Source organism: Carassius auratus, chromosome 29 (genome assembly GCF_003368295.1).
Source record: "Carassius auratus strain Wakin chromosome 29, ASM336829v1, whole genome shotgun sequence".
In the NCBI taxonomy this organism is placed as follows: domain Eukaryota; kingdom Metazoa; phylum Chordata; class Actinopteri; order Cypriniformes; family Cyprinidae; genus Carassius; species Carassius auratus.
In genome coordinates this window covers 16657316-16677754 of record NC_039271.1, presented here as the reverse complement: position 1 = coordinate 16677754, position 20439 = coordinate 16657316, and the positions used below count along the sequence as shown (strand labels likewise).

The window sequence follows — 20439 nt, the reverse complement described above, 5'->3', positions numbered from 1 at the left end:
TTTAATTTCTTTGCCACCTGATATCTTAAAACAGTTATAGAAATCCGCACCTCTATAATAACTTCTTTTTAAAAAGCATAAATGGCGCCAGGCATTCATTCGGCAGTCTTTGATGTACGACGTCTACGGAAAAGATTGCATACGTTGAGTCGGATATTATATAGAAGAGGTTCCTATAGAGATGCGGCGGTGAGAGAGAGAGAGAGAGAGAGAGAGAGAGTTAGAGACAGAGGCAGAGCTGGAGAGATTGTGAGGGGCGGAGGAAAGAGAGTCTGTTCTCAGCGCTTATCACACTCAGAGCAGTGCAGAGCGACAGTCGGAGTAACAGCGCTCACTCATTCACTCAATCAGCCGCATTCTGTCCGAGCAAAGCCCGAGCCGCCCGAGCCTCAAGCATGGTCTCTATAATCTCAGACCTGGACCCTCTCAAGAGCTGGAACGTGTTAAGGTAAGACCCGACCCGAACATGCATGCGGAGAGTGCCGAGTGTCTCCATCTCGCCCGCGCTGAGGACGCGCTCCTGCCCTCCGCTCGACTCCAGCACGAATGTTGTGAGAATTACGCTCGGCTGCGTGTGCCATGTCGGCTCGAAAAAAGTATGTGTGGGACTTTTTACCCCCCCTTGAGTTCTCACATATACTGTCATGTGTCTGACGCATGGAGTATCAATTAACCCCTTGTGCGACCAAACCCTCCCCCGAACACACCGGGAATGAGGAGTCTTATCGGACCGGGCGCGTCTCATCTCATCTGTGATGCGGGATGATGGTGCTGATGCTGAGAAGACGTGGTCCGCAGCGCTGCGAGTTTTATGTAGAATACTTTATTAAAGTCATACGACTTGACATTTTGGCCTGCTTCTTTTATTTTTTATTTTTTATCCTTTCTCTTGTTTTTAAAGACCCCCTTAGGATTTTGACATGACACCTGGTGTTGCGCCTCTCCGTCTATTGCGCAAACAAATGCGCGTCTTTGAGGTTGTTTTGTTCGTCTTTTCTTAGTTTGAACACTCTTGGATATTTATGAAGTGTGTCTCAAAACTGAGCTACAAAGACTGGCATTATAAAAAGCTAAGCCTAAACCTAACCATATTCTTTGGAGACTTTTTGAGCATCGTATAGCTGCTTTAAAAGTGGCTAAAATGTTAAATACGCAGCTCGCTAGGGGTTGAGACAGCCATTGTGTCAACTTTTTTGAGGAAGTATAGAAGGGCAACTGAAACCACAGAAAGCATGATGTCAAATTTGTTCCGCTTTAGTTCTCGGAAATAAACTTTTAGAGGACAGTATTATGACCCCAAAACAACAATTCTATTCTATTACATTACATTTAACAACAAATTACAAAAGTTATTCCGTATTTTTTGGTGATAATCTTAAAAATAAATAAATACATATTTTTGTCATTTGTTGAATGTTGAGCTCCATCCCTGATGTTTTGGACTAATGCATAAGAGGTGCAGTCAGAATTACGAATAGCACTTTAAAAGTGAACATATTTGTAATGAGGGTATGCAGAGTGAACTATAAATACTGTGGATCTTCATATATAGTTCAGGATTCTGGGTTGTCGTAAATTGGGGCGCCGCTGTATTCCACACTGAATTGTGAAAATAGATCAAGGGTATAAAGATGACATGCTGTGTTCTCTCAGAAGTGTTATTTTTGGTCAATTATTTATTCCGATAAGCAGGTCACAGCTCAGATTGCACCAAAATGCATATGCGCGCCCTCAAACGTATACATGCGAAAATGCACATTCTCTTGGATTAAAATGTTTTTTTTTTTTAATGTGTAAATCCCATATTGATAGATACTAGAACACACACACACACACACACACACACACACACACACACAAACACGTGTACAGTCCCGTTTTAATAGCTTTACTCTGTAGGTGAAAGACTACTTCTGCATTTAAGTAGACATTTCCCAATCGATGTAAGCACTATTAGTCAGTATGTTCCTTTTCTACTCTCTGACTGACACTCACAATCACAGTTCCACCCCAGAGCCATCCAGGGCATAATCTTCTGTTCAGAGCGGGGGCTGATGGGGGGTGTGTGATGGATCGCTGTTTGTCTTTTTCTTCTTTATTAGTGCAGAGGCTCTTTATTAGCCAGAGGAGCAGCTGCCGGACCGCCTTAATAAAGACCATCTTAAGTTTCCCTGTCTTTCTTTTGCTTCTCTTTATGTTTCTCTCCGTCTTATGTGGCTTTCGGGTACTCAGTGTCATTCTTTACGCCTAATGAAGCCACCAGATGACCCAGAACACTGATGTCTAATGAGCACACACTCGTGGACGTCCGTGTGTGTGTGTGTGTTCATGTTGCATCCGATTAACTTTCTCATTATCTCTCCTCAAGTTCAAACCCCTTTCTTCTGTCATCCTTTATTTGATTAAAGTCTGTTAAAACCGACAGAGAAAGCAGATAAAATGGATCCAGAAATAACTTTGCCATCTATTAAGTTGATTTTCCCAGGCCCATCTTTGACGTACTGCACAAACAAAAACTCCAGCGTCTGCATTTTCCTCAAGTTTCTATCGTATCGACACCTCTGAACATCCTGCCATCCGCTTGCAATATTTTCTACCTAGTTCAAATACATCATCTTGGATTTCATCTGAAAATTATGCATCATAATGATATTGCATTTTTCTTATGATGCGTGCAGTGGAAATTTCCAACGGGCTTCCCTTCTTTTTAGAGCTCAGCTATATGCAGGATCACTCATGATCCCACTTTTCCTTCTGAAGGGCTCTATCTATCTATCTATCTATCTATCTATCTATCTATCTATCTATCTATCTATCTATCTATCTATCTATCTATCTATCTATCTATCTATCGTATTTATCTATGTATCCCATTCTCTACTAATCTAAGAGACTTTTCGCCTTGTGTTCACCTCTGCAACTTCTTTACCTTTCTCTAACTTTTTTGCGTGAGTTTCTTGTGCGAAAAGAAGCCAAGAGATGCAACTCTGTTCTGTCACTGCAAGCAACAAGAACAAAAATACCATGGAACTCATGTCCGCCCACACAGACACACACACAATGAGTCATAAGCACATGCATAATGTTCTAACACACACATACAGGCACACAACAGCCTCTCTGTCACGCTGACATGAACACACTGCGCACTGTTCGCTTCGGAAGGCAGGTTGACTCGGTAATGAGAGGCAGCATGCTTATTAATACCACTTGATTACATTGAAAATTACTTTAAATAACAATGACAAGTTGTTGCCTTTATTGAATTAGCAGAGAGGCAGGCGGGGGAGATGATTTGATTAGAGGCATATTTAAACACGAGACTTGGTGTTCTTGCGCCCGATGGCAGGTAAACTCTGTTTCTTGCTGTCATTTTTTTTTGCCCTTCTATCTTTCACTTATTTTAGCAAAGCGAGAAGTCAACTCGTTTTTAGCCCAGAGAGAGAATAGCGCTAGTAGAGAGGCAATGGGGTGGCAAGCATCCGTCTTTAGCAGTGGACGACCTCTGACCTTTTCAGTGTTGGTTTTAATGAACGCTGTTAGAGGCAACGGCTACGAGTGTGTGTTTAAGCCTCTGCCCGGGACGCATCCGTAATTATCTGGCTGAGTGGCTTTTCAGTGCGTGTGTGTGTGGGTGGGTGGCTCATGCCGTTAGCCTGTCCCTTATCCCTGGCATTAGCGGCTGGCTGCAGACAGTGGCACACAGACGGGCGGCACAGATGAACAGCATTCCATGCTGATCTCTGCACCTGTACAAGCCTCAGACGCACACGGCAGCGCACGTCACTCCTACCCAATAGGTCTGGACAAGATCCTTAACTGAGTAAACACATCTAGAATAAAGATCCTCCATTATGTCAGTCTATCTGTCTACCTATCTATCTACCGATCTATCTATCCATATGTCTGTCTGTCTGTCTTCCTGTCTATAGACAGATAGATGAGAGTTAATACAGATTTCTGATTTTCTGGAATACAGAATGATAGAATGAATAGAGAGATAGTCTGTAAGATCAGACAGAAAGACCGATAGATGGATGGATGGATGGATGGATGGATGGTCATAAATACAGAGATAAAGACAGATAGTTTGTGTGATCAGATAGATAGATAGATAGATAGATAGATAGATAGATATATAGATAGATAGATAGATAGATAGATAGATAGTGAACAGACAGAAAGACAGACAGAGAGACAGACAGATAGACAGGCAGACAGACAGCTAGATAGATAGATAGACAGACAGACAGACAGACAGACAGATAGATAGAAAGATAGAAAGATAGATAGATAGATAGATAGATAGATAGACAGACAGACAGACAGACAGACAGACAGACAGACAGGCAGGCAGGCAGACAGGCAGGCAGACAGGCAGATAGACAGATAGGCAGGCAGGCAGACAGACAGAGAGACAGGCAGGCAGACAGCAGGCAGGCAGACAGACAGACAGAGAGACAGGCAGGCAGACAGAGAGAGAGAGAGAGACAGGAAGACAGACAGACAGAAAGACACAGACAGACAGAGAGACAGGCAGGCAGATAGAGAGGCAGGCAGGCAGACAGACAGACAGAGAGACAGGCAGGCAGACAGACAGACAGACAGACAGAGAGACAGGCAGGCAGACAGACAGACAGACAGACAGAGAGACAGGCAGGCAGACAGAGAGACAGACAGACAGACTGACAGACAGAGAGACAGACAGACAGGCAGGCAGACAGAGAGACAGACAGACAGACTGACATAGAGACAGACATATATATATATATATATATATATATATATATATATATATATATATATATATATATATATATATATATATATATATATATATATCGTTTAAATAATCTGAAATTTTGTCTGTCAGTTTGTCTATTTTCTTTTGGTTCGTTAGTTGTGTACTCTGTTCTTGTGAAAGCTCAGGGTAATGAGGAAGAGGTGGCGGAAGCGATGTGGCACTGCAGGCTGGAGGTGAAGACAGCATTTGATGAGTGTGTGCACTGGATCCACTGCTCTCCACTAGACTTCTGTATTATTAGCTCAAGTCGGTGTAGCGATGCACTGCCCTCCACTGTCTAGTCAGTGTACCCATTATACTGTCAGTGTATGTGTATTTGTGTGTGTGACCAATATTGTTCCACAGTCTGACATTTTCGGAGCCTGCCTCAGCTACCCAGTTGGGTCTGCTCCCCTTGAAGTTAAACCCCCCCGCCCCTCACACACACACTCTCTCTACCTAGAGAACGTAATTACAATTATCAGCTCACCCATCACAATTACAGTTGTGGAACAGAGAGAGAGAGAGAGGAAAAAGAATGCAGGCAGAACAATAGATGCTCGAAAAATGAGACAGCGAGAGATTAAAGTGGAAAGAAGATGGATGGGGACAGAGAGAAATAGCACTACTTTTTTTCAAATAGACCCTCTGTTATAGATCCTCTGTTGTACTTTCTGTGGCCCAAATAACGGTATCCTTGAAATACATAATCACCATACATTTTCTGTAAAAAGAGAAATCTCTTTAATTTCTCAATAGTTTCTCATAGACAGCAATGGGATTTAATGGAAAGCAAATGTATACTTTTAAATCCTCCATTTGTAGAGCTTTCAAGAATCACAATATAAAAAAAAAAAGAAAGAAAAAGTTTTTTGAAGATTTGAAGTGGGATATGCACATCTATTATACTGTATGTCCAAGATTCTTTCTAGAAGTCTCATTTGTAGACTCACATTTGTACAGTTTCAAAAGTTTCACCAGATATAATATAATTTCTGAGCTCTCAATATGAACTCAATGTGATGTTATTTCTCATTTAAGTTCTTTGAGGATCTGAACTGTGATATCCACTTTAATTTTATTTAATTTAAATGTAATTTTATCTTAATACTCTTACTCTTTTTGTAAGTTTTTTTTTTTTAATTTAATTTATTATTATTATCGAAGAAACATCTAAAAAATTATTTATCTTAATCTCCTGAGATATAAAAGAGCAACCCTTGAAACATAGAATTTACTGATGTTTCTTAACATGGCACTTTATTATTTCTAGCTATTATAAATTGTGTGTGTGTGTGTGTGTGTATGTGTGTGTGAGAGAGAGAGAAGCAGACCACAGCCCACCCCCCATTTGGCTGGTTGAGGCAATTGGGAAATGGTCACAGGATTTTTAATGAGAATCTGAATGTGTGTGTGTGTATGTGTGTAGTGCATTGTTTAAGCTGTAGGAGAGTGCAGGGCTCAGGACAGAGACTCTTTTCAGGCCGTACTGAATGTCCGTGATTAAAACGGGCCTGAACGTCTGACTGTCTGATAGAGAGACAGAGCCTATTGTCATCTCTCTCTCCCTCTCTCTCTTTCTGTGCATGTAGGCAGTTTTCTATGATAAGGTTGAAATCCAGAGGGGCATATCAGTGCTGGTTTCCTCCTACGCTAGCTCTGAGAGAGGAGAATGTGCTGCAGCTATGTTTGAGGAGAGCACTTCAGGAACCATTCATAGAGCTTTTACACACTCTCTCTCTCACACACACACACACACACACACACATTTCTACCCATGTAACTAGCACACGGTTGTTTCACCTTGCTGTCAAAAGTAGCACTCTCTTTTTTTCATAAAGGCACATTCACACAAACACCCACACACACACACACAGACATACATAAATCTATTTGGAGATTTCATCAGATTTGGGACAAAAGTTTACAAAATATCACTAATTATTATCAGCACTTTTTGTAAAAAAAAAAAACTAATCAAGACAATGTTTTTATGCTGTATAGATGCTAAATCCTAGTGTCATGAGAATCATGTGTGCCATTCATATTTGGAGTCTTGTACTGACGTTCCCAATAAATTTGGTTCAGAAAAAAATCCCCAAAATCACAAAACTACATTTTGTCAGATTCTGACCACAGGCTACTGTAAGTATGGCTACATAAATCCACAAATACACACTTTCCTATACTCTTAAATCACATGTTTGAAATCATCTTTTTTATTTTTATTTTTTTATTATTATTTTTTTTTAGCTTAGCATGTAGCATCTGGGAACTTTGAATGATACATTTAAAGTTTTGGCTGCATATGAGCACACATGCTGTTTAAATGTGATTGTGTGTTGCTTTATAAAATTCCCTGTTAACAGTAGATCAGGATTATTGTTAAACTGTCTGGATTCTGTGGCCTCATGCATATTTACAGAGAAACAATCCTCGTGTTCACTGTACTCCATTATTAAAAAGTGCAAAGTGTCTTTTCAGATGCTTTGCTTTGGGAGAGAGAGATTGCACATACAGTACACACAAGACAGAAACATCCGGTTTCTATCAGGTTTTTTTTTTTTTTGTAAAACTGCAAGGTTTCATGTCTCAAATCTTTGAAGAACTCATGAAATGGTCAGACAGTTTCAGAAGTTGATGTGTTTCTATTTGAACTCTGATATTGCTTTGAGTTTTACCGCAAGTGTTTTGTTCGTCTTTAGGCTAACACTCTGATAGCTGAGCTAAGCTAAACATGCTAGCATCTAGTGTATTTTCCTCTCTTGTCTCTTTTTCTTTCCTTTTATCTTTCATTGTTCTGCCTCACTGGCTGTCTGAAAACTCCTCTATCCCTTAACCCCAGCTGAGAACACACTTTCTGTGTGTGTGTGTGTGTGTGTGTGTGTGTATGTGTCTGTGTCTGCAATGTTACATTAGCTAGCGCTCACACAGGAAGTTTTTGACTCCAGCTGTGTTGTGTGTGTGTGTTTAATCTTAATTGTAGCTTTCTGTCTCTGCTGTGTCTTATGTTCCACTCCACTGCTGAGAGAAAAACGGGCCATACACTGGTTAAAGGGATCGCGCACACATACACACTCTCCCCTGGCATTGCCCAGTAGCTTTCAGTCCCTCAAGATTAAAATGCAGCAGTGCAAGAGTGTGTGTTCTGTGTGCCTCTGTGTATTCTTCTACGTGAAGGTGGCTTACCACATGTGATTACAGCTGTAACGATCATTAGATTTTGGCTGTCAAATAATTGCAACACAAATTGTGTACATGCCAAATGCGCGACGTACAATAATTTAATCACATTGATCCTGGAATTATACAAAAAATTTATGATTTTTCACAGAAAAAGACTGATAGAAATGATAACTTTTTATAATCTTTTTTTATATATATATATATTGTATTGTTATACTATTATGTTTTACCATTGTTAAAATATAATTTAAATGTTTAATTTTGCATGCAGGGCCCTATAGGAACACTTATACTTGCATTATTAAAAATGCATATTTGATGGCATATTTATATTCACTAAACTCCATTTATTTGGGTGGCGATATGTGGTTGCGGTTATCTCAAATACTTGTGATCAGATGGTTATGCAATAAGGCTAGAGTAGTAGACTGAGTGTGTTCAGTAATGGAACTATTTTTACATGTCTTTCTGGTTAAAACTGAGACTTAAGTGAAAGTCGGAAGTGTGTGTGTGTGCGTGTTAGAGAGAGTGGGATGGCAACTGTGTTTTGCCAGCTGTGCTGAGATTAGGTTGTATGACGGTTAAGTGGAGTATTAGGTCTAATTAAAGTCAGGCAACAGAGCTTCGGCCGTGTGTGTGCATGTGTGGTGGTGTTGGAATTTTTTTCAGCATACACTTAAACTTTCATTTTTTGGGTTCCACAGGAAGACAAGTATGTCTGTTTCCTGTCGTCTTCAAGCACTAATGAGCATGCCGCGTGCACACGCTCACTCACATGCGCAGCTGGAATCTATGCAAAACTCTGCCGTATTTTTACTCTTTTAATTCTGCTTCTCCGCTCTTCTGTGTTTTTCTCTCTTTGATATAATCCCTGTGTGTGTTTCCGTGGTTACGCTGGCTTAATGTCGTACTGATGTGACTGTATCAGCCACGCATGGCCAACCTCATCAACAAACTTTAGCAAAATATGTTTCTCTTCTTCCTGTCTTCGCCCCACTCTTTTCCGCCTTTAATCTGCTCCCCCGTAATTCTTCAGAAGCCTGGGGAGCTATCGCTGTCTTTATCCCCAGGGGTCATCATCATCATCATTAGCATCAGCATCAGCGTAATAATTGTTATTGCTGAGCACTTGTAATGATTGAAACACATTTGTATGTTTGAGATATAACCATCTGTAAAAAGACTTTAGCAGTTGCCTCATATGGTACGTCCAAAGACCATTCGCTAGCTGTCTGATGCCTAAAATGCATAAAAATATCAAGCTTCAGTCTGATTAGATGACTTTATGCAGTTCCAGGGAGTCCGCATCAAGCTGGGGGGTGGGGGTTGTCGGATTGAAAGAGTTATTCAAACGTTTTATTTATTTTTAAATTGCCCCTAAGTCTCATGTAAGAAAAGATTGCTGTTAGTTGCTTTTCAGTACATATTTGTGCTCATTTAAAAGAATGTGCTAACTCAAAACACCTGCTGGAAATGTAGCCTAATGATATTTTAGAGATACCAAAAACAAAACAAAAAAACTCTAGCAAAAGGCATTCTTTTAACATGTTTATGCCATCTGAATGTTCAGAATTTTGGTAAATGTCTTAGACTCATAATTTGCTTCAAATGTCCACTTGTCCCTGTGTTGCATTTTTTTTTTTAATACTGAATATACCCTAATATAAGGCATTATTTAAGGGGGCAGCCATTTGTAGTAATGTCTAAAATTTCTGTAGACTATATAGAGTGCACATATTCAATTTCATGATGCCCCTTAATAAAGAGTGTACAACCGATGTACAGTCAGTAGCTAAGCGGGAAAACAAAGTTCTTCAACCCTGCTCCTAGATACCCACAGTCCTGAAAATGTATTTCTAACCTGCTGCAACAAATATATCTGTGATTTTCAGGTGACCCTGAAGACCTTGATTAGCTGGTTCTGGAGTGTTTGGTTAGAATTGGGTGGAGGCAGGACAGTAGGTCTCCAGAAGCAGGGTTCAATACCTCTGTTCAATACCTCTCTGCAAGAGAATAACAATGCACTGTTAGGATTGTTCCAAATGAATTCCAGAAGATGTCCACAGCCTAGTAATTTAGGGTATGGGGTGATTTCAGATTCAACCCATGATTACCTTGTTTAGGTGTGTTTGAGCAGGATTGGAGACTCTAAACTCTGCAGGGCAATGGACCTTGAGGGCCAAAGTTAAGAAACCCTGAACTTATCAAAGGAAAAATGAAAAATGCCAATAAAAACAACAGAAGACGTAGGCAGAAACAACATAAACTTATATAGGAGGTGGTCACAAGATATTCACCTTTGTGCAACTTGAGAATGAAAGAGTTTAAAGATGAAAACTTTGTACTGAGTAGTGCAGGTAAGGTAAAATATCAGTCAAGCATGTCAAACGTAGTGTTTATTAGTCGAATGTGTGCCTAAAAGTTCATGGTCACTGAAGTATACTGAGAAAGACATTACAGCAGGTGGATAATCAAAAAGTTTCCCAGGCTTAATTGGTCCTTCGTTTCCAGAACAAGCTGGAATGTGAACCAAACTTTATACCAATAGTCAAATGACTGGCTCTGCAAGACTCCCTCGGTGAAAACAGAACTGTTCACCTTGTCATTTTCAATTTTCTCCAGTCAATCGTTTATACCTTTCTACTGCCACAAGCGAACAATCAAAAACCCTTTGCAGCATATGTACAAGCCTGTGCCAACATTCTGCCAGCAGTCTTGCCAAAACTCAGATAACACCACTGATTTGATCTTCTCCACTGCCAGCAGTTCCCTCTCTGTGCTTCCAAGATCTGGTTAAGTGTGAACACATCTGCGTTCACACACCATTGTACCTCCTATCATGGTGCAGTTACGCACAGCAAGTGCCCATCTTTCCTGTTAATGCCTTCCCAAACATCCCCATAAAAATAACGAGCAGAAACACATTACTGGCAGCGTGCCCCATGTCTGCGTTTATTAGCCTATCAGGCTGGGTTTATATCTGATCACGCCTTTGTTCTAATGAGATCTCTTTATAGCCAATCAGAAGCACATCTCTTATGTGGCAATGGGCTGATCAAATTTATGGTCAATAACCAGCTTTTTAATGATGATGAGACGTGGAGTGTGGGAGAAATCGGTTTTATTCCTTCGCTATTTGCTCTCACATACACGGAAATCAGTGTGTGTAGCAGTCAGGTGTTAGGTCGGATGACTCGCCCTGGCTGAATGTGTTTCTGGCCCTCTCCGAGGGCTACACGCTGACCTGCGTGCCCAGAGTGAGGACCCTTATCTGAAGCAGAGCGAGTGAGACGGCCTCAGGAGGCTAGACATTACCAGGCCTTCTCGAATCCTAATTATGGGGGGAAGGTGTGGAATGAAAGTGGAGGGCCGCCAAGGCAGCCAAAACCAGACCCCTTGAGTCCCATTACAATTACTGCTACGAGTCACACATAGGCATACTCCCGCACACACACACACACACAAAACAACAACAAGCATACACAACCCTTTCGGCCTGGCGGACTCATGCACACACCAAATCACAGCACGCCTCTACACTCTCATTCTCTCTTGTAATTGCGATAGCATTGACGCCCGCTCCCCCATGGACTAAGTGGTGCAGTTCCATATTTTCTTATAGTCAGCGAAGCACAGATACATCTCTCGATTTCTCTCTATTCACAAGCCAGTTTGGGTTGCTGTAAGAAAGACTAAAAATGTATTTGTTCAGTGTGCTTTGCCTACATAGGTACTACACACACACATAATCTCTTATGTTCCAGAAGGGGTTCAGTAAGAGGGAAAACAGATGGAGAACTAACCTTGGATGATATCATAGAATTTGCCATGCAACATGTTCAAACCTGCATATCCACAATGACCTACACACACAGAGACATACACATACATCTAAAGACCAGGTGACAATTCTTTCTTTGCCAATGCTCATAATGACCTGATCTCCAGCGTGACACGCTGACCTAAAGAAAGGGAGGGTGAGAATGAGAGACAGTCGGGGAGAGGATCAAAGGAGCGGAGAGATAGAAGGATAGATTTTCTGTGATGATGGATGGGTTACGCAATTACCATCATGTATGGCTTGTGTCGTGTTACCTTCAGGGACAAGCACTTAAGAGCTCTACAGATTGCATGTGAGAGTGTGTGTGTCTCATGACCATGAAAATCACTTTCTATTTACTAAATCGCATACTCAACATAATCAAAAGCAATGTGTGTCTCTGCACATGGACAGTTTTACATAGGACTGCTATAACAATAAAGTTAACCCGTATTTCCCTTAGAAATTTGAATTTGGGTAGGAGAATATTAAAGGGTTCTTTCGTACTTCCATTTATTTTACATACAAAGTTTGTGTCATAATTTAAAGAAATTAATACATGTTCAAAGTGAATAAATTCCAGCCAATTATTTCTCAAACAACTGATCCTTAGAAAAATAAATAAAATACAAGCATTAGCTTGTGTTGGCATAAATACCCAAATATATAGTGATGTATTAACTGCATTTTCAAGGTGCATGGCAGCTCCACTATCTTCAGTAACTTACATTGTACTTTTTCACAAGGGTAATTTGAATGTGCTTAAGATTTGCACATGTCTTTGGTGTGAGAGACCCGAGTTCACTGTGGTGTGAGAGACCACTGAGCAAGACACTTAACCCCTAGTTGCTCCAAAGGCGTGCGACCACTGACATATATAGCAATTGTAAGTCGCTTTGGATAAAAGCGTCGTCAGCTAAATGAATAATGTAATGTAATGTAAAAGATTATGAGTATTTTGGAGTTTGTGATGTTACAGTTTCAAAGTAGCTTCCTCAACACTTCCAAAAACACTCTGAGGAACTGTGAATTGCAACTTGTTATTGCTAGCCAAAGCCAGGTGATATTTATACTTTAGGGAAATGTGATGTTCTCATTTTATTTGACAAAACAACACCGGTGTGCAAAAGATGAGTCATCACTATTTCGATCATGTTAAAACTTAATTTTTAGCCGAACACTAGCATACAAAGCCTCAAAAGCTAACAGTCCAGGCTAAGAGCCACAAAGCTGTTGATTCTTTGGGATCTTTAAAGACAGTTTGGACATGAATAATTAAAAGATTACGTTAAGAGAGCGATGTTAAATCGTCATAAGATTTCAACTTATAAACAACTATATTTACCACAGACTCCAGCATAACTTTAGCATTACTTTACCCTGGTTTGTCCTAAAGTGTGTAAAAGAGCCTGCATCCTCACACATGCATGTGTGCATGTTTGCTAAGCCTTAGGGTACTGGCACACCGTTCTCTTCGCTGCCACACTCCTTTCATCTCTCAGTTTGAAAGAAGAGAGAGAGGCCAAGCATCCATGCGGCGTTTAGGATATGTATGTGTGTTCTCTCGTTAAATGCATTCTCATGTTAGGCCCGAAATCACCCTCATTAATTCCTTTGATGCCGTCTGATTGGCCAGGCATTACTAAGTCGCATTAAGAAATGTATTTCCTCGCTTTTACTTAATGATGCTTTTCAAGCCACTGCAATTAACCAGGGCTGTGTGTGTGCTTTATATATTGGTTTGTGTGGCCCTGTTTGTGTGTTTAGGTGCTCTTAAGTGCAACGGAAAACAAGTTAGACTACAAAGTGTCCAACCGTCGACAGAAAATTGCTCTCTGATAAGTGTGGACCCTTTTAATAGGTCTATAACTAATGGGTTACATTTCTGCAACATTGGGGGAATATTTTCGCCATGATTAACTCATTTGCCAGTTCTGCCGTAAGTCATTTAGTTGTTTATTTTTTTATTTTTTTTTTATGGACATTTAAGGATATTGTTTGATTTAATTTCACTCTTTATCTACATTTCCGCCAGCATTGACTCCACAAATACCAAAATGAAAGATGTGCCCCCCCAAGTTTATGATATAAATTGGTTGGAAACCAACTAGACAAGGACATATACCCCCAGTTCATTGGCTGACCGTCTGATGCATATTGCACACAAAAAATGCCAAGTACTTTGTCAATCTGGCAAGCTCTGATCTGATTGGCTGGCTTTATGCAGGGTCAAGGCACTCAGGTTTTAATCAGTCTAATTTGACAAAGTATTGTGTAAATTTCTACAAGTTAGTATCTTAGTGTATTTCAGGGAAACTGGACCGTAAATGGCACGTAGAAACGAAACAAGCTGTGGTTGGTCATTTTACGTGTCAGTCAGATAGCCGCTTCCTGTCTAAGTGGGCGGATCTTGACCAGAGGAATCTGCAAAGTAGACTAGCTTTTATGCTTATTGTCAAAAGGAAACTCAGCCTCATGAATAGCTCATTACGAAGCTATTTCAGAATGTCTCACATAAACATACGCATACGCCGAACTACCATTAGACATTCTTTGTCTACAGTGAGAAGCATTCCTGCATGATCATGTAGTTGTTTCATACATGCGTACACATGTTCTCCAACACGTTGGACACACAGACGTGGATAAACATTTGTTATAACACATACTGACACAAATCATGTTCTGTCCATGTGAATATGTGTCTGTGCGTAAGTTACACAGGGATGCTGTAACGTTTGGTTTCAATCTGGTCTTATGTGACCTTTAAAACCACTGATGCTGCAATCCATCCTATCACTTCACTTTATGGATGTGTTCAAGCACCTAATGGATCTTCAGAGACCTGGAAGTTCATGCATAGTCTTATTACTAATACGTGTAGGTTCTAAATTAGAAATAAAGAAATGTTAATTAAATTTAAGAGGAATTTTTGGCAGTGCAAATAACCTAGTATTTTGAAAATGTACCATGGTATGTACAATGTACCATGGTAATACCCTAACGTTATTGAAAATTACTTGCACTACTGTGTAAATAAATGTATATGAAGTACCCCCCCCCCCCAAAAAAAAAAAACAAACAAAAAAAAAGGTAATACCGTACTACTTTTTAAGGGAAATTATTGTAAAGAAGGAAAATACGAAATTAAGCAAACTTATGTACAAATAAGTATTCTGCTAATATGCTTATACATAAACACACCCTGCTCATATATCCAAACATACTATAGAAGAACTCACAGCTGGAGGCATTTTTACAAGGATGGCCCCTATGTGCCTTATAAAAACCATCACAACTTTCTAGAGAAAGTGTGTGTGTGTGTGTGTTATTACTGTTGGAACAACTGTGTGCTTTTAAGAGAAGGGCTTATTTATCTGGAATACAATACTGTTTCAGCAATATATAAATAATATATTTTTGTCAGAGCACTTGGCGGCTGATATAACATAGTATTTATCGCCGCACAGGGGGATTGTGGGTGAGTGTGTGGGTGAAAGCGGGTTTAAACAAGTCTGAGGAAATTTATGAGTGTGTCATGAGTTTAGGGCTTTCAAACTCTATCAGAGAGGAAAGCAGATAGCTACAACGCAGCTGGAGTTTAACACCATGGTAAATTTTCTCTGACAGAATTCAGCCCTCCTGGTCACCTGATCTTGACAGAGGCATGTGTGCGTGGGTGTATGTGAGGGGATGTTTGTGACTCCATGTCTGTAGCATGAGATGGGGGACCACTTTTTCCAGATTTCCTCTTTTTGTTGTCATAGTAATAACAAAAACACTGGGCAGCACATGCTCAGAGCTAAGTGTCGTCACTCCAGTCGACTTAATAACACCATTGCCAAGATCATTACATATGCACAGCCTTTGTTGTGTGTATATATATGAGTCTGAAACAACATGTTTTTTTGGTGTCACCATCATTATAGTTCTCAAATTAATGTGGCATTACCACATTTTTTTGTGGATACACTGTTAAATGTGTATGTTATTATAAGAAACACTAAAATAAGAAACAAAATCATAGTCATTACATAAAAAGTTGCCGTAGTATGATTATTACTTCATGTTCATACCAGTGTGAGCAAAATACCACATGCATCTACACACTCAAACATACATATGTTCCTCTCAACTGAGAACAAAGCTCTGGAAGAAAAATCAGGTCTTTATTCTCTTGATCTTCAACATTGCCACTTCCATGGCAACACATGGTTACACTGTCAGGGGGGACGACATCATTTCTGGTCACCATCCTGGGAGCTTAGCCTGCTAACTTGATTTAGAAATCATCCAACTTCATACACTGAGAGAAACTTGTTTTAACATTCTGTAGACAACACTGAATTTGCTTTATTTGCAGTTCAGTTGGGTATTATGAGATTTATTATAATTAGAATGAAAACTGCTGTGTTTTGGACGTAGTCTGTCTTTTTGCTGATTCATGAGAACATGGAAGTGTAGGTTTCCCAACTGGAAAATCCAGAATAAGCCAACTGAAAAGTGATTTTACCATAATGTTGTACAGTATATTTTCATGTGAAACATAATATTCAACAGGGATTTAATTCATTGGACCATTAAAATGTGGACGTTGTAAGCAAGAATGAAGCCAAACTTGAAGACCTTGAAGGTTAAAGTTGTTTTAGAGGAAGAACAATTTATTACATTTTGATCGAACCAATTGGTTTTTTACGATAAAAGTAATCATGCAATAAAAACATGGTCAATTTTTGCATATATGGTTTGATGTTTTATTTGGTTTGTAGCTGGTCTTAGTTGTTTTAGGTGGGGTACCAACTGGAGCTCTAGCTGGTGGATATGTGGACAAGCAAACTACCATCCATCTACCATATCCTAAAAACTATCTTAACCATCTCAAGTTATATTGGCATTTGGTATTTTCAGCAGCGTTGGTTAATTATCAGAAAAGTATAGTGAAAACAACAAGACAGGGAGAGGAGCAGGGCATTAGGTCAGGCGGACAAATGAAAAGCTAAAACGAACCTGAAGAAAACGTGTGCGAACCCACACAACAGAAACCAATAAAATAATGAAACCTGATGAATATTTAACACTCTTTCTTCATCCTTTGGTCTTCAGACTCACCCTGACAAGAGAAAAGAGCAATCGATGGTTTACACTAACATGATTTGGTCCTTCTGGGCCCCCAAGAGCCAGCGAAGGAATCCCTGGGTTAAGGCATTAAAGTCATTACAGGGCATTGTGTTTCTGTCTCCTTCATTAACTTCTCCCAGAGCCATGCAGATCGGCCTGAATGCAAGCACCCCGACCCCATCTGTCTGAAATGTGATCTGGCTTATGAAATCTGCAGCCTACGGCAGCTGTGCAATCACATTACATCCGCGAGATTAAAAATATATTGAATTTTTTTTTTCACTCCTTCCTGGTGCTCTTGCCCTGATTTTGTTCAGCCCAACGACGTGTTACCAGTTTCCTTGCTGCCTAGGTTCCGTTACCTTTCTCTCTGATGTTTTGCATTCCTCTGAGTATCCTTGTCTGTTTCCCCTACTGGCTAACTGCCTCAAAGGAATGATTCAGAAAAGTCTGTCATCGTCTACTCCAAGTAGTTCCATGTCGTTTTTTTTTTTTTTTTCATGGAAAAGGTATGGTATGGTAAAAATTTACCCTTCAGGAGCAGGATTGGTCACCCCTGTGATAGGGTTAGCTATACTTGGGGCTGGAGTTGGGCCTTGAACTGTATTGTAATCAATCTATCATTTTCATCAGATTTTAGGGGTAGTTGATAGTAATTGTTTGGAATAGGGTTAGGACTGTTTCTCCAAATGTCATTGATGCAGGAACTTGGGATGTTCTGCTTGGTAAAGCAGGTTTTGTATATCTGGAGGGATAAAGCCATAACTGAGCGGCTACCTTTGACATGTATGGGAATACCAATGAATATCTTTCTCCGGGAATTGTTTGAACAGTGACAGAAGGGGTGCATGTTAGAAACATGTTTAAAACGGTCATTATTTTTGCAGCTCTGTTATCTGCTACTGGTGGAAGAGAAATAACATCCCGTAGCTGTTAATCCTGTTATTTTTTTATTTATTTTTTTAGGTGAACACACCACAGAAAGGCTAGAAGGCTAAACCTATGTGTAATCTCACCTTTATTTTTCCACCAACCATCTTTCACTCTGTCATCCGCCTGTCGTCTCCAATCTCCACCTGTTATTCAGATGATGATGCTTTGCCTGTTTATTTTGTGTGTCAGTGCAAGGTACCAGCGGGCACACATGCACGCATGTGTCATCACTTATATTATGGATCTTGGGGGAACAGGGTGATGGCAAATATATGTAGCGATACTGATAGGATATGACGTCTTTGTGTGTGTTTGAGATGAAGCTCAATATGGATGGCCAATTACTGTCCAGTGCAGGAGAGGACAGCCGTCACCTCTTTCTCTCCCAATGCTGTCACCACAACGACCTGATAGAAATCTGCTCCCACTGGGAGTTATTACTACAGCACTCTACAACACACACACACACACACATATCAAATCCACAATAGTACACACACAAGAGACACACAAACACCTCTGTAAGACCTCCCAGCTGCTTAGCAAATCCATGGCGATGAGTCCAACTCGCATTGTTCAGTCAATTTACTGGAGCATGCTGACATTTTTCCAAGCTATTAAAAACTCTTCCGTCTTTTAAACATTAAGTTGTGGCATTATAGGTTCACTTAAAGACCAACTTAATAGGCACATAGTAAAATCTGAACTTTCGGAGCTTATAGATTTGCTTTTCCAATGGCTTAAAAATGTCACTTGCTTTATTTTGCACTGTGGTTTGTTTTAACCCTAGGCCACTTGACCAAAGTCTACGGTCCAATACACATCCCACTCAAATTGAAAATTAGCAGTTCAAAAACCAAGGACATGAATAAACCACAACTGTACGTTCGAATTAATTTGCATTTCGCAATCATTTTGCTTAATTAAAAAATGTGCAGAAAGGCATGACGGCAGCACCTGTTCCTATCGTTTACTAAGACTGGGTGCTTGCTAGGTAGTACAGCAATCTCTGCTATGTATTACATGAGGCTTATTATAAAAAAAAAAAAATGGTTTTAGGGGTATAGAGGCATTGTTAAGTTAAATAATAAAAATGATTATACATCTAAATTGAAATACTGATTGACAGATCTAGCTGTATATTTTGTTATATTCAAGTAAACAATTAAGTAAGCCAATTTTCAGGTTTGCCTAGTCTAGATTTACCACTACAGTAAGTAGGACAATTTATATTTACAGATACAGTGCACCTGTACCGAGGTTCCTCTTTGCCTGTGGGGTGAACCGTGGTGTTTGGATCAGTTTTCTCATGAATACTTTACAATACAGATCACTGCTGATGTAGAAAATCTGACCCCAGATCAGCGTGAGTGTTAAAGAAGTGTCAGCAATGGTAAAGGGAAGTAAGTGTTGTCTGTAGACCTGAGATAAGCTGTGATAAGACGCGGCTACACACGTTGTTAGTGATATCTAGAGTTGTTGTGCCAAAATCCATTGAACCACGATGTAAACTTTCCCAAGGGTGAGCATTCCTGCACGTGTGTTTGCGTGTGTGATCGTGCTTATCCAAAGGCATCTCCACCTGAAGAGCGCAGATATCTTCAGTTCTAGTTGCCGTAATTCTGGTCAGACCGTGTGTGTGTGTGATTTTGATGTAAATGTGGTCTGGTGGATAGCGTATGAGTACCAATATGTTTTCTGTTTTTCAGGTGACCCTTGTTCTAAATCCTTTGCTGGTAGTATGAATCTCACAAAAACAAATCTGGGTCATATTTTCCCCCCTCCAATTTCTAAAGGAAAAAAATGTATATATTTTGAGAGAGACATCTGTAAAAGAGAAAAAAAACTGGTCTGGACGTCATCATGCTATGTGCTGGTTTGACTTCATTGTGCTAACAGCCCTTGCACCGATCGTAACGGCTCTTTGGCGTGTCGCCGAAAACATGCGTCTGGTTCCCATAAAGACTTTGAGTGTGTGTGTTTGTGTGTATGGAAGGGCCGTGTAAAGTTTCGGATGGAGCCAGTTTTATGCTTGCCGATTCTTCCTTGTTATTCATACTTATTTCTCCTGCTTTCTCTCATCTTCCTCTTCTCGTTTGTCATTCAGCCTGCATAGTATGCAGATGAGGAGATATCACCCGGCAGCACTGATGGATGTGTAAAACTCCGTGCTGTGTGTGTGTGTTAGCAGCATAACTTTATTTTATTACAGACTTGCATCAAAATCATCATTAATGATGTATATGCTCAGCCCTGCTGCAGGGAGTGTATGTGTGTGTGACACGTGAAAGTTTGTTTACTTGTGCATTGGTGTCCCATTTCGGGCCGCTCCATGTGGACTATTTATCACAGATCTGTATGTTTACTTGGATTATTGCTCTCATGTCCGAGTGTGTGTTTCTATGTTTTCCTGGTTGCTACGGGCGGTTGGTGGATTCTCAGCAGACTTAATTAGTTAAAACAAAGCAAGATGTCCATTTTGTCTGCTCCTCCACCTTAATTGATATTGATTTGTTCTCACCTCTCGCGGGATTAAAAGTGTGTTTTGTCCCGTCGCCAGCAGGTTTTTCCTGTGTCTTGCCAGAAAAGTCAGTCAGTG

General features: G+C 40.1%; 1 protein-coding gene across 1 annotated transcript in view; it reads left to right on the top strand.

Moving 5' to 3' along the window:
- The first annotated feature begins 205 nt into the window (after nt 1-205).
- Nucleotides 206-20439, top strand: part of LOC113048230 (CUGBP Elav-like family member 2) — a 137897-nt gene continuing 117663 nt past the window's right edge. Inside the window, exon 1 of the mRNA XM_026209890.1 lies at nt 206-448. Within this exon, the coding sequence (XP_026065675.1) occupies nt 396-448 (53 nt within the window). The 5' untranslated portion in view covers nt 206-395. The remainder of the gene's footprint in view (nt 449-20439) is intronic.